Here is a 15,641-nt window from a genome sequence, read left to right as displayed (position 1 = left end):
GCCTCCTGAGTAGCTGGGATTACAGGTGTCCGCCACCACACCTGGCTAATTTTTGTATTTTTAGTAGAGACGGGGTTTCACCATGTTGGCCAGGCTGGTCTCAAACTCCTGATCTCAGGTGGTCCACCTGTCTTGGCATCCCAAAGTTCTGGTATTACAGGCGTGAGCCACTGCACCCAGCCTTCCTGGTTTGTTATTTGACTTTGTTTATTGAGATTTTTCCCAGCACACAAGCTTGTAAGTAATCAAAATTATTAGTTATTTGATATTTTATTTTATTTATTTTATTTTATTTTAGACAGGGTCTTACTCTCACCCAGGCTGGAGTGTGGTGCACAGTCTTGGCTTACTGCAACCTGTGCCTCCCAGGCTCAAGGAATCCTCCCACATCAGCCTCCTGGGTAGCTGGGATTACAGGCTTTTGCCACCACACCTGGTTAATTTTCGTATTTTCTGTAGAGACAAGATCTCACTAAAGCCCAGGCTGGTCTCAAACTCCTGAGCTCAAGCTATCCACCCACCTCATCCTCCCACAGTGCTGAGATTATAGGCGAGAGCTAATCTACCCAGCCATCATTTGAAATATGTCATAGTTGAAAAACTTCCTCTCACTAAGGTTTATAAAAGAATCCACTCGTAGTTCCTTTTGTTTATTGATTGGTGCAAAAACAATTGAGGTTTTTGCCATTGATTGTAATGCTATTACAATCAATGCTTTTGTACCAACCGAATACTCAATTGCTTTTGTACCAACCTAATACTATGATGCTTTTGTACCAACCTAATTGGTACAAAAAACCTCAATTGCTTTTGTACCAACCTAATACTATGATGGTTTTATTTTATTCTTTAAGTCGTTTGATCTATTTGGAATTTACTCTGGTATAAGGTATGACTATGTTTTTAGCTTTTTTTTTGTCTAAATTGATACAAATAGTAGCAACCTGATTAATTAATAATCTAATTGTAATTCTCTGGTTTCAGGGGCAGCTTTGCAGGGGCAATTGCATTAAGTTTTCTTCATAGATACATAGATCTACTGGAGGTTGAGTTGAGATGTAGATGATCCTTTTGACCAGTTGTACTTTTTATATCACGTCAGCCAGTCCTCCTGCCTCAGCCCCCTGATGCGCTGGAAATACAAGTGTGGGCCACCATACCCAGCCTACTTTGTATTGTTGAAGGGTTTTTTTTTTGTTTGTTTCATTTATTTTATCAAATAAGGTAGCAGGGTCTGTTGCTATCAGCCAATCTTGGTAAATCTCTTTTTCATGTTCTTTCTTCAAATTTCTTAGGGGAGCCTTATGTTTCATAAACTTAGACCTGTAGATCAACTGAGGCATCTACTTGTGAGTAATGTGGGTGGAGATGGAGAAGAGATTGAAAGATTCTTTAAATTACATCAGGTAATTATATATACTTTTTAAAAATGTGATGCTATTTTAATCAAACAGTGGGAGTCATAGTTTATGTATATTGGGACTGGAATACTGTAATAAATAGATTTTTTTTTTGAGATTGAGTTTTGCTCTTGTTGTCCAGGCTGTAGTGCCATGGCGCAATCTTGGCTCACCGCAACCTCCGCCTCCCAGGTTCAAGCGATTCTCCTGCCTCAGCCTCCCTAGTAACTGGGATTACAGGCATGTGCCAGCACGCCTGGCTAATTTTGTATTTTTAGTAGAGACGGGGTTTCTCCCTGTTGGTCAGGCTGGTCTTGAACTCCTGACCTCATGTGATCCACCAGCCTTGGCCTCCCAAAGTGCTGGGATTACAGGCATGAGCCACTACGCCCGGCCATAAATAGATAATCTTAACAATATTCCTTTCTTTGCCTCAGTCACTGTATGTGAACTGACATTTGAAAGCAGGATTAATATAAGTCTTGTAGTGAGCTTTCAGATTTTTATTCTCTGTTGTTGATAATTTTTTCTTTTTTTTTGAGACATAGTCTCACTCTGTCTCCCAGGCTGGTGCAGTGGAGCGATCTCAGCTCACTGCAAGCTCCGCCTCCCAGGTTCACACCATTCTCCTGCCTCAGCCTCCCAAGTAGCTGGGACTACAGGCGCCTGCCATGATGCCTGGCTAATTTTTTGTATTTTTAGTAGAGATGAGTTTTCACTGTGTTAGACAGGATGATCTCGATTTCCTGACCTCAGGATCCGACTGCCTCGGCCTCCCAAAGTGCTGGGATTACAGGCATGAGCCACCATGCCCGGCCTGTTGTTGATAAATTCTTATTGAAGTCTACTAGTAAGTTTCTTGTTCAGGTTATATGATAAATGCCTTTTCATTAAAAGCACAAGACATTTAGGGACAAGTTCTTTTTTGTTTGTTTGTTTTGGCTTAATGACCTGAGGAAGAAACTTGAGGCAACAGTGTAGAGATCTTAGTATTTCAGAGCCATAACTGGAATTGATATGGTTAAAATTGGGATAGTTCAAAGTTAAGTATACAGACCCTGGATTCAAAGCACCTGTGTTAAAAATCCCAGCTCCACCACTGAGGTAAATTACTTGACTTCTCTGGGCTTCAGTTTCCTTATACATTATAATAGTATGTGTTATGAGGATTAATATATGCTAAACTCTTAAAATAGTACCTGACACATGGTAGGTATTCAAAGTTACCACTTATTGTTATTTTCTTTTTTTTTTTTTTTTTTTTTTTTTTTGAGACGGAGTCTCGCTCTGTCGCCCGGGCTGGAGTGCAGTGGCCGGATCTCAGCTCACTGCAAGCTCCGCCTCCCGGGTTTACGCCATTCTCCTGCCTCAGCCTCCCAAGTAACTGGGACTACAGGCGCCCGCCATCTCGCCCGGCTAGTTTTTTGTATTTTTTTAGTAGAGACGGGGTTTCACCGTGTTCGCCAGGATGGTCTCGATCTTCTGACCTCGTGATCCACCCGTCTCGGCCTCCCAAAGTGCTGGGATTACAGGCTTGAGCCACCGCGCCCGGCCATTATTTTCTAGAAAGTAGAAAGACCACAGGAAGAAAATTGGAGACATAAGGTGGAAACTAACTCAGAATCTAGGTAAAAAGGAAAAGAGAGCATTCTGTAATCCTAGTGCTTTTGATGAACTTAAAATAAAACCAGTGGTGTTTACTTGTCTTTTTAACACTAACTGATTTCATTTAGTCTGCAAGTATTTATTGAACGCCTGCTCTGTGCTAGATACAGACTTTAATATTGCATCTAGCAGTATACAAATCATTTTAAAAGTTTATATTTAATATAAGGCCAAATATTCCTCTTTTTACAGGAAGACCAGGCTTGTGCTACTTGCCTTATTCTTGCTTGCTCCACTGCTGCCTGTGACAGAGAAGTATCTGCCTGGGCTACTCGGGCTTTCTTTAGGTATATGAAAGGTTTTTTGTTTATTTGTTTTTTTTTTTACTGGGCCACTTTTTAAAATGATCTTATTATCAATGTGATAAATTAAAGCCTTGCCAAACAGTTGAGTGACTATGTAGGCAAATTACCAAAATTCATTTGCAAAAGCTGAAATCTGGAGAGATTATAATGGTAATAGAAGCAACTAAATTAGCATAGTTTATGCATTATTACTTTAACTCTGGATTCTGTTCTGTAACTTCTTGTCTACTTTCTATACTTTGTTCTACCTCAGTTACTGTCTCATCTATCTTTTTTACTTCCCCAAACACTATGCCAAATCTGCTTAATATGTATCATTAGTATTGAAGGCTTCTGAATTATTTTAAGGAAACTTGGTACCAAAGAGATATTTCTATTTAGAAAATATTTAAGAATTTGAAATGTGATTTTGTTAGAAATATTTTTTGAAATACTATCTAACCATAACCTAGTGCTAAAATTATAATGCCATTTACTCACAGAGTAAATTCTATGCATTGCATATCTTTTTCTTAGAAGTTATCGGAGTCCCTTATAATTCTTCCTGGTAGCAATTTCAAGTCCATATTTACTGAATAAATATTATAAGTCTTATGCATATGTTTTACTGTCAGCACAATACGTTAAAGTCTGTAATGTTTAAAGCATTTATTTGGAAGCTAAGCAGGAAAAGGAACAATTCCAGTTTTTAAGATGGATAGTTTGTTTTACTGAATAAATTCAACCTCTTGTCATAAAAATAGGTATGGTGGTGAAGCACAGATGAGATTTCCAACCACTCTTCCGCCTCCAAGTAATGTTGGTCCCATCTTGGGGTCTCCTGTCTATTCTAGTGAGTATGAAACATTGAAATGAAATTGTTTCTAATCATTTGAATCTTAGAACCTTTATAGCAATTTTTGTCAATAAACCTTTTCGTTATGTTTTATTTACTGCTACTGTGTAATTGATGAATATATCTGTAGATTCTGATTCTTAAAAGTGATCTATTAATATTGAATCCTTAATATAAGGAAGCAAAATAAGATGTAACCAATCATATTTACGTAACTCATTTGGTGTATATTCAGAGGGAAACAGATGAATGATTTAATAGTAATTAACTCCCACATCAGTGTTTTCCAAGATGGGAGTTGTTAGAAACTTACTAGGAGATGAGTCCCTAATTCTTGCATATATCATGGACAATGTAAGTCCTTTCTATGCTTATAAGTAGCTTCTGTGGCCAGGCGCAATGGCTCACACCTGTAATCCCAGCACTTTGGGAGGCCGAAGTGGGCGGATCACCTGAGATTGGGAGTTTGAGACCAGCCTGACCAATATGGTGAAACCCTCTCTCTACTAAAAGTACAAAAATTAGCCGGCCTGTGGTGGCGTGAGCCTGTAATCCCAGCTACTCAGGAGTCTGAGATGGGAGGATCACTTGAACCCAGGAGGCAGAGGTTGCAGCAAGCCGAGATAATGGCACTGCACTCCAGCCTGGGCCACAGAAAGAGACCCTGCCTCAAAAAAAGAAAAAAGAAATACCTTCTGTATCTAATTTTGATCACATTCAAAAGATTGAGATGTTCTTTTCTAAATCTTTATATTCTTCTTTCCCTTTTTAGGTTCTCCTGTTCCTAGTGGTAGTCCCTATCCAAATCCATCCTTTTTGGGAACACCATCTCAGGGTACCTCTTTTCTTTGTTTTGGATTGCTTCTACTGCTCATTTTGAAGTGCTGACATTATGAGTTATCCTTAATGCTTAGTGTGAAAAAGATGAACTTGCCTTATTCCCTTGAAAATAAATATACGCTGTCCAACCAAGTTTTAGCATTTGGATGTGAATGCCTTTATTTAGGAAGAACTCCTCTTATAATATGCCTGGAAAGCCCATTATTTGGGTTCCAGGATTAAATTGGACCCTAAAATCTGTGTAATTAGTTCTGTTTCACTGTCAGCATTACAAGCAGTTATTGCAAGTTTGTTTCCTTTTCGTTCTGCATTGTGAACACTGGCAAGTCTACCTGGGAGTATCCATGCACGTATAAATCTCTCTTCTTATTAAGGAAAACCAAATTAAATATTTATGTATTTCATTATTTTTGTAAATACCTTTGTGTCTAGATACACAAACTTGGATTATTGAGAATTCTGAATTTTATGGGTTCTGTTTTTAAGATATTTGTTTTTCTTATGTGTGTACAAGGTATACAGCCTCCTGCCATGTCAACTCCAGTGTGTGCTCTGGGAAACCCAGCAACTCAGGCCACAAATATGAGTTGTGTGACTGGACCAGAGATTGTGTATTCTGGAAAACACAATGGTATTTGCATTTACTTTTCTCGGATCATGGGGTAAGTTTGTCATGAAATAATGAACTATTGCTCACCTTGCCCCATCTTGAGTAGTTAATTTTTTTTTTTTTTTTTTTTTTTGAGACGGAGTCTTGCTCTGTCGCCCAGGTTGGAGTGCTGTGGCACAATCTCGGCTCACTGCAAGCTCTGGTTCCCGGGTTCACACCATTCTCCTCCCTCAGCCTCCCAAGAAGCTGAGACTATAGGTGCCTGCCACCATGCCCGGCTAATTTTTTGTATTTTTTATTTTTTATTTTTTATTTTTTATTTATTTATTTTTTTTTGAGACGGGGTCTGGCTCTGTTGCCCAGGCTGGAGTGCAGTGGCCGGATCTCAGCTCACTGCAAGCTCCGCCTCCCGGGTTTAAGCCATTCTCCTGCCTCAGCCTCCGGAGTAGCTGGGACTACAGGCGCCCGCCACCTCGCCCAGCTAGTTTTTTGTACTTTTTAGTAGAGAAGGGGTTTCACCGTGTTAGCCAGGATGGTCTCGATCTCCTGACCTCGTGATCCGCCCGTCTCGGCCTCCCAAAGTGCTGGGATTACAGGCTTGAGCCACCGCGCCCGGCCTAATTTTTTGTATTTTTTAGTAGAGACGGGGTTTCACCATGTTAGCCAGGATGGTCTCGATCTCCTGACCTCATGATCCACCCACCTCGGCCTCCCAAAGTGCTGGGATTACAGGTGTGAGCCACTGTGCCCAGCCTAGTTAAATATTTTTAACTCTGAATTTGGGATGTCATTTATTCCTATTAAATTTTATTTTTAGCTCACTTTTCGTCAATAAAACTTTTCTATTATTCAGTTTTTATTATCTAACTATACTCATTGCTGTGTTTTATTTCTCTCACTCTCTCATGATCCGTGTTTGTGTGTGTGTAGCGTCAAAATACAGTTGTTCCTCAACACGGGTTAGGGGATGCCAACCACCCTTCCTCAGCCTTCATGTAGTCAGAAATTCATGTACAACTTTCAACTTTCTTAATTACTAATAGCCTACTGTCTAGCAGCCTCACTGATAAGTAATCAATTAACACGTATTTTGTATGTTTTTTGTGTTTTCTTTTTTTAACTTTTGCACGATGTAGGAGTGTGGGGGAGTCTAGTAAAAACCAGAAAACCTCCTAGACAAATTCTAAAACAGATGTGACACTGATATTTTGTGTTATATGTATTATACACTATACTCTTACCATAAAGTAAGCTAGAGAAAAAAATTAAGAAAATCATAAGGAAGAGAAAATATATTTACTATTCATTAAGTGGCAATGGATCGTCATAAAAGTCTTCATCCTTGTCTTCACGCTGAGTAGGCTGAGGAGTAGAAAGAGGAAGGGTTGGTTTTGATGTATTGGGGTAGCATAGATGGGAAAAAATCTGTATATGTGGACTCACACAATTCAAGCCCATATTGTTCAAAGGTCAACTGTATGTCTATATACATATTAATGTACAATGTTACAAACTTCCCCATAACTCAGTGACATGTGTCTACAATTCAACAGGGTAATTCTGTCTTGCTGGGCTAACTCAAGGATAGGCAATCAGTTGTGAAGTTAAAGAGAGCTCTGCTTATCTTGGCTAGACTCTCACATGTTCAAGGTTATGTTTTCCAGCTGGTCTAGAATGGCCTAAGCTGAAACAGCTTAGTGGTTCTCCACATGGTTTCTCATCCTCCAGCAGGCCAGCCAAGGATTATTTAGTTGGTGGTGGCAGGGTTCCTTGAGAAAGAGTAGACACTTGCAAAACCTTTATCCTAGGCTCAGAACTGGCTTACCACTCACTTTTCCACCTTACTCGACCAGAGGGAAGTCACAGGGCCAACCCAGATTTAAAAGGTGGGAAATAGACCACTTTTAGGGGGGAGAGACATCAAAATCATACTGCAAAGGGGATAGATATAGGGAGGGATAAAGAAATGTGGTTGTTTTTGCAATCAGTCTGTCATATTATCTTAGCTATCGTGCCTAATATATATTTCTCTCAGATTTGAGATGTATGATCTCATTCATCTCATTTGCTTAAAAGTATGAAACAGAACAGAGCCCCTTTATACATTTCCTGTTTATAATTTATTATACAGAGCCTTTTGATTTTTCTTAAGTAATATTTCATTATCTGAAAAACTTAGGTACATCAGGTATGAAAATTTTCTAGTATTCCATTCTTCTAGATAGCTTAGTAAAATGTTAAATGAAACCATTGCAAGTTTTAAAAACTGAATAAAGCCATTAAGTTCCTAGAGAGAGAAATTTATTGTAATTCTTTTTATTTATTTACAGCATAATCATTAAAACATTTTTTGTTCCAGAAACATTTGGGATGCAAGCTTAGTTGTGGAGAGAATATTCAAGAGTGGCAACAGAGAGATCACTGCAGTAAGTCTGTATAATATTACTCTGTTATTTTTGTGTAGCCAGTTGATGGTATAAATGGTTAGATTGTTTCGCATTTGTTGATATTACACAAATAAGATGGCAAAGGTTATTCTTTTTTTTTTTTTTTTTTTTTTGAGTCAGGGTCATGCTCTGTCACCCAGGCTGGAGTGCAGTGGCCCAATCTCAGCTTACTGCAACCTCTGCCCTCTGGGGTCAAGTGATCCTCCCACCTCAGCCTCCTGAGCAGCTGGGATTACAGGCGTGCGCCACCATGCCTGGGTAATTTTTGTATTTTTTGTAGAGATAGGATTTCACCATGTTGCCCAGGCCAGTCTCGAACTCCTAGACTCAAGCGAACCACCTGCCTTGCTTCCCAAAATGCTAAGATTATAGGCAGGGGGCCTCAGCGCCTGGCAGGTTATTCTTTTATGTACATGTTTGCGTTCTTGGACAGCAAACTGCTTACCTTCAGGTTTAAATCTCATCTCTAACATTGATTGTCTGAATATCAGTAAATTACTTAACATTTCAGAGCCTGATACCTCATGGTAAAAGAAGGGGAGTAGTATATCTCCCTCATAAGGTGTCATGAGGGATAATTCCAGAAACTTAATATTGTTCAAAATTTACTATGTAATACTTTGACATATATATGAACAAAAACTCCATGGACTCAGCACTAATTTCCATGAATTGGCATACTTTACAGACTGCTTTTTGCTCTTGTTGCCCAAGCTGGAGTGCAGTGGCGGAGTTTCGCTCTTGTTGCCCAAGCTGGTGTGCAACGGCACAATCTCGGCCCACTGTAATCTCCGCCTTCTGAGTTCAAGCGATTCTCCTGCCTCAGCCTCCCGAGTAGCTGGGATTACAGGCGCGCGCCACCATGTCCAGCTGATTTTTTGTATTTTTAGTAGAAACAGGGTTTTACCATGTTAGCCAGGCTGGTTTCGAACACCTGACCTCAAATGATCTGCCCGCGTTGGCCTCCCAAAGTGCAGAGATTACAGGCGTGAGCCACTGTGCCCAGCCCAAATATATTTTTTAATTGTGAGGCTCTTAAAGTTCATGAGTTGGGCACAGAGGCCCGTGCCTGTAACCCCAGTGCTTTGGAAGGCTTGAGCCCAGGAGTTCAGGACCAGCCAGGGCAATATGGCCAGATCCCTTTTCTACAAAATAAAATAAGATTAAAATTAGTCAGATGTAGTGGCATGTGCTGGTAGTTCCAGCTAATTAGGAAGCTGAGACAGGAGGATCACTTGAACTTAGGAGGTCAAGGCTGCAGTAAGATATGATCCGCACCACTACACTCCAAGGCAACAACAAGACCCTCTCTCTCAAAGAAAAGAAAAAAAGTTCAAGTTTCTAAGAATAAGAATGTATTTGCCTAACACAGTATGTGATTCCATTTATATGAAGTTTAAAAACTTGCAAAATTAATCTATGTTGATAGGACTAAGAAAAGTAGTTACCTCAGAGGTGGGGTGACTCATGGCTACAAAGGAACATGGGAAACTTTCTTTGGTGTTGGAGATTTTCTGTATTGTGGTCTAGGTAATGACTATACAGAAATATATAAAAGTAATCAAGATATTTTCTTAATATTTGTATTTTACTGTAAATTATGCATCAGTGTTACTGGCAGGAGAGGAAGTATGTAAGCATTATTTGGATCAACAGGTGTGAATTGATGCAAGAAATAACTTTATTTATAGAGATAGTCATTTCAAAATTAAAATTGTTTATATTATAGCTATACAGAGGGTGTGTTTTTAAACTTTTGAAAATTCTTTCATTTTTACAGATTGAAAGTAGTGTTCCCTGCCAACTGCTAGAGTCAGTGCTACAAGAACTAAAGGGTTTGCAGGAATTTCTAGACAGAAATTCCCAGTTTGCAGGAGGACCATTAGGAAATCCAAAGTAAGAATATATAAGGTTTATTAATTCATCTTTTTCTTTTCGTTGTATTTTTTGTTGAGATAATTTGCATACTATAAAGTTGGTCCTTTTAAAGTGTCCAGTTTAGTATTTTTAGTGTATCTACAAGGTTATGCAACCATCACCACTGTCTAATTCCAGAACATTTTCATCACACCGAGAAGAAACTGTGCCCATGACCAGCCATTATTATTCATGGACCTTCCCCCAGTCCCTGGCAACCACTAATCTTTCTGTCTCCACAGATCTGCCTTTTCTGAGTATTTATATAAATTGGAATATTTATATAAATATTTATCTAAATGGAATATTTATAGTATACAATGTAATATATAAATATTTATATGAATATACTTATGTAAATGGAATATTTCTATAAATTTTATATTTACATAAATGGAATATTTATACAAATGTTATATTTATATAAATGGAATATTTATACAAATGTTATTTTTAAAATGGAATGTTTCTATATTTTTTTAATGGAATATTTCTATATTTATAAAAATGGAATATTTGTAGAAATATTTATATAAATGGAATATTTATAGAAACATTTCTATAAATGGAAGTGTGCAACAGATAACCTTTGGTGTCTATTTCTTTCCCTAAGCATGTTTTCCGGGTTTGACTGTTGTAGCATGTATTACTACTTTGTCTCATTTCTCAGTGTATCAGTTGATAGATATTTGTGTTATTTCACCTTTTTGGCTAATAAGAGTGCTGATATGAGCATTCCTGTACAAGTTTTTGTGTGGACATGTGTTTACATGGACTCTTGCTCTGTCACCTAGGCTGGAGTACAAAGGCTTCATCTTGGCTCACTGCAACCTCCACCTCCCAGCTTGGAGCAATTCTCCTGCCTCAGCCTCCAAGTAGCTTAGATTACAGATGTGCACCACTATGCCCGGCTAGTTCTTCTTTGTATTTTTAGCAGAGACAAGGTTTCACCATGTTGACCAGGCTGGTCTCGAACTCGACCTTGTGATCCACTGGCCTCAGCCTCCCAAAGTGTTGGGATTACAGGTGTGAGCCACAGCGTGCAACCAAGAATGGACATTTGGAGTTTTTTTGAGACAGCGTATCACTCTTGTCGCCCAGGCTGGAGTGCTGTGGTGCAACCTCGGCTCACTGCAGCCTCCCCCTCCTGGGTTCAAGCGATTCTCCTGCCTGAGCCTCCTGAGTAACTGGGATTATAGGCGCCTGCCACCATGCCCAGCTAATTTTTGTATTTTTAGTAGAGTCTAGGCTGCTCTCGAACTCCTGACCAGCCCCTGGATTTCTGTAACATTAGTTTCATTGAGTATGGAAATTTTTTAAACAGATTTTTGAGATCTACTTTACATACCACTAAATTTACTCATTTTGAATATTCAGTTTGGTGACTTTTAGTAAATTCATAGAATTGTGCAACCATTACCACAGTCCAATTTTAGCACACTTCCATTATCTAGGAGACATACCTCATGTCAATTAGCAGTCACTTTCCATTCCCACTTCTTAGTCCCACACACTTACTGATCTGTTCTATTTCTGTAGATGTGCCTATTCTTGACATGTCATATAAACAGAATCATACTGTGTGGTCTTGGAGTCTGGCTTCTTTCACTTAGTGTGTTTTTGGGGCTCATGTTTGAGATTTATGTTGTAGTATGTATTCATGTTTTGTTCGTTTTTATTGCCCAGTTAATGTGGAATTTTAAGATCATAGACCATTTCTCAGATCTTCGTATACATTTTGCACCATTTTCTTGCCAAAGTTTAGTGTTGTAGATGAAAAAGTACATTACCTGTATGATTCTCTTTCCTTTGTAAGTGACTTAGTGTTGACTTTGAAATTTTTTTGTGCTTTTTTCTTTTTATTACCAAAATTCAAAAATCACAACATGATGTCTTTAGGTATATCTTCTTTACAGCTCTTAGTGAGCCTTTAGAATGAACGTCTTGGCTTTAATCAGTTTTTTTCTCCTGTTTTTTATGTATCGTGGTACACATTGAGTATCCCTTATCTGAACTGTTTGGAACCAGAAGTGTTTTGGCTTTCACGGTTTTTTGGATTTTTAAGTATTTGCATTATACTTAGGTTGAGCATCCCTATTCCGAAAATGTGAAATCCAGAATGCTCCAGTGAGCATTTCCTTTGAGCATCATGCTGATGTGCAAAACGTTTTAGATTTGGGGGCATTTCAGATGTTAGATTTTTTTTATTAGGGATACTCAATCTATATTTCTTCTGTCCCATTCTCTTTGGAGAATCATATTACTCTCTTGTATCTAGCTTGTTTCTTCTCTTCTGTAATTTCCTTCCTTTCTCTCCTTTACCCCCTCTTTTTGCTTGATCTTTTTTTTTCTACAAATTAGGAAAATTTATAGCTGATGTTCTCAGTCATTTAATTGATTTAATCTCAGTCATTTTAAGTAGCATCTGTTTAGTCTGTCTCATAAATTTTTTTGGCCATCAAATTTTTAATTCCAAGAATTCTTTCTTTTTTTTTTTTTTTTTTTGAGACGGAGTCTCACTCTGTCGCCCAGGCTGGAGTGCAGTGACCGCATCTCGGCTCACTGCAAGCTCCGCCTCCCGGGTTTATGCCATTCTCCTGCCTCAGCCTCCCGAGTAGCTGGGACTACAGGCGCCCACCACCTCGCCCGGCTAGTTTTTTGTATTTTTTTAGCAGAGACGGGGTTTCACCGTGTTAGCCAGGATGGTCTCGATCTCCTGACCTCGTGATCCGCCCGTCTCGGCCTCCCAAAGTGCTGGGATTACAGGCTTGAGCCACTGCGCCCGGCCAAGAATTCTTTCTTATTTGTCAATTTTTTTTCTTTTTTTTTTGGGGGGGCAACCAGCCCTTCTGGTGATGGTTGCCCTACCTTATGAATTATTTTTAAAAATTATACATATTAAATGTTTGAATTGTACTGTGTAAGTATGTGTTATATCTCAATAAAGCTGTTGTAAACACACACATTCTGCAATTTCTGTTTCAGTACTACTGCTAAAGTGCAGCAGAGGCTGATAGGATTCATGCGTCCTGAAAACGGAAATCCCCAGCAAATGCAACAGGAGCTTCAGAGGAAGTTTCATGGTAAATTACTGCTTCTCATCAGTTAAGCGTACATGACCTCAGTAAAATTTTATTACTTGAATAGAAAACAGTGGACTTTTCTTGGTAAAATGTACTTTGTACACAAATATTTGTAATTAAAATATCAGTGTAATTGGGTCTGGGGTGGTGGCTCACACCTGTAATACCACCACTTTGGAAGGCCGAGTTGGGAGAATCACCTGTTCCTGGGGGCAGAGGTTTCAGTGAGCTGAGATCATGCCATTGCACTCCAGCCTGGGTGACAGAGTGAGACCCCACCTCAAAAATAAAAATAAAAAAAGTGTGATTGAGAAAGTAGGATAATATGGATGTTGTATATTTCCCTCTTTTAGCATATACATTTTTGTTCCTTCCTGCACCAGAAAACATGATACACACCTATTTCATTACGATTTTTTTTTATTGTGGTGAAATATGTATATACCATAAAACTTACCATTGTTACTTTTTATTTATTTATGTTTTTGAGGTAGAATTTCACTCTTGCTTCCCACGCTGGAGTGCAATGGCGCGATCTTGGCTCACTGCAACCTCCGCTTCCGGGTTCAAGCAATTCTTCTGCCTCAGCCCCCCGAGTAGCTGGGATTAGAGGCATGTGCCACCACACTGGGCTAATTTTGTATTTTCAGTAGGGATGGGGTTTCTCCATGTTGGTCAGGCTGGTCTCAAACTTCCAACCTCTGGTGATCCACCCACCTTGGCCTCCCAAAGTGCTAGGATTACAGATGTGAGCCACTGCACCCGGCCCCACTTTAATTTTTTTTTTTTTTTTGAGACAGAGTCTCACTCTGTCGCCCAGGTTGGAGTGCAGTGGCGCAATCTTGGCTTACTGCAAGCTCCGCCTCCCAGGTTCACTCCATTCTCCTGCCTCAGCCTTCTGAGTAGCTGGGACTACAGGTGCCTACCACCACGCTCAGCTAATTTTTTTTTTTTTTTTTTTTGTATTTTTTAGTAGAGACGGGGTTTCACCGTGTTAAGCAGGATGATCTCAATCTCCTGACCTCGTGATCCGCCCGCCTCAGCCTCCCAAAGTGCTGGGATTACAGGCATAAGCCACTGCGCCTGGCCTGTTTTTACTATTTTTAAGTGTACAGTTCAGTGGCATTCAGGATATTGATTTTATGTCCCCATTACCAATATCCATCTCCAGAACTTTTGTCATCTTCCCCAAAATGTCACTCTGGGCTGGGCACGGTGGCTCTCGCCTGTAATCCCAGCACTTTGGGAGGCCATGGCAGGTGGATCACCAGAGGTCCGGAGTTCAAGACCAGCCTGGCCAACATGGTGAAACCCCGTCACTATCAAAAATACAAAAATCAGCCAGGCGTGGTGGCAGGCTCCTGTAATCTCAGCTACTCTGGAGGCTGAGGCAGGAGAATCGCTTGAACCCAGCAGGTGGAGGTTGCAATGAGCTGAATTTGTGCCATTGCACTCTGGCCTGGGCAACAAGAACAAGACTCTGTCTTAAAAAACAAAATAAAAAACACCAAAAGTCACTCTGTCCCCATGAAATAATAACCCCCAATTTTTTTCCCCTATCCCAGGTCTCTGGCAACCACCAATCTACTTTCTGTCTCTGAATTTTACCACTTTGGGTACCCTATTAGAATGAAACCAAGCTTTTCATTTTGTGACAGGCTTATGTCACTTAGCTTACTGTCCTCAAGGTTCATCCATGTTGTAACATGTGTCAGAACTTCCTTCCTTTTTAAGATTGAGTAATTTCTATTGTGTGTATGTGCATATGTGCACACATACTACACTTCCTTTATCCATTCATTTGTTGATGGATGCTGAGTTACTTCCGTTTTTTGGCTATTGTGAACAATGCTGCCATTAACATGGGTGAACAAATAGGAATTAAAGTCTCTGCTTTCAGTTCTTTTGGGTATATACCCAGAAGTGGAATTGCTATATCATATAGTAATTCTATTACTAATTTTTTGATGAACTGCCATACTGTTTCATAGCAGCTACTGCATTTTATGTTTATGTTTATCTTTATTTCTTTTTGATACGGAGTTTCACTCTTGTCGCCCAGGCTGGAGTGCAATGGTGCGATCTTGGCTCACTGCAACCTCCACCTCCCAGGTTCAAGCAATTCTGCCTCAGCCTCCCGAGTAGCTGCGGTTACAGGCTACCACACCCAGCTAATTTTTGTATTTTTAGTATAGAGAGGGTTTCACCATGTTGGCCAGGCTGGTCTTGAACTCCTGACCTCAGGTGATCCACCCATCTCGGCCTCCCAAAGTGCTAGGATTACAGGTGTGAGCCACTGCGCCTGGCCAGCTACAGCATTTTATACTTCTAGTAGCAATGCACAAAGGTCCCAATTTCTTCACATCTTTGCCAACATTTGTCATTTTTCTGTCCTTTTATATATAGCCATCCTAATGAACATGGAATGGCATCTCATTGGGATTTTGATTTACGTTTCCCTAATGATTAGTAATATGCCTTTTTATAGAGCTAAAAATATGAGTCAAATATTTCGTTGTGCTTTTTATCAATTATAACT

The 15,641-nt window shown here is 39.6% G+C and overlaps 1 protein-coding gene and 1 non-coding gene across 2 annotated transcripts in view; one reads left to right on the top strand and one right to left on the bottom strand.

Moving 5' to 3' along the window:
- NUP155 (nucleoporin 155) overlaps nt 1-15,641 on the top strand; it is a 75,517-nt gene that overhangs the window by 34,859 nt on the left and 25,017 nt on the right. The window contains exons 14-21 of the mRNA XM_025388766.1: nt 1,296-1,406; nt 3,258-3,352; nt 4,114-4,202; nt 4,978-5,040; nt 5,560-5,707; nt 8,015-8,081; nt 9,883-9,998; nt 13,005-13,102. Of these exons, the coding sequence (XP_025244551.1) occupies nt 1,296-1,406; nt 3,258-3,352; nt 4,114-4,202; nt 4,978-5,040; nt 5,560-5,707; nt 8,015-8,081; nt 9,883-9,998; nt 13,005-13,102 (787 nt within the window). The remainder of the gene's footprint in view (nt 1-1,295; nt 1,407-3,257; nt 3,353-4,113; nt 4,203-4,977; nt 5,041-5,559; nt 5,708-8,014; nt 8,082-9,882; nt 9,999-13,004; nt 13,103-15,641) is intronic.
- LOC112627240 lies at nt 6,798-6,858 on the bottom strand. The gene has a single exon (XR_003120090.1). It is a non-coding gene; the product is annotated as a U7 small nuclear RNA (small nuclear RNA).

This window comes from Theropithecus gelada, chromosome 6, assembly GCF_003255815.1.
Source record: "Theropithecus gelada isolate Dixy chromosome 6, Tgel_1.0, whole genome shotgun sequence".
In the NCBI taxonomy this organism is placed as follows: domain Eukaryota; kingdom Metazoa; phylum Chordata; class Mammalia; order Primates; family Cercopithecidae; genus Theropithecus; species Theropithecus gelada.
Note: the sequence above shows the minus strand (reverse complement) of the source record. Positions and strands in the feature narration are given on the sequence as shown.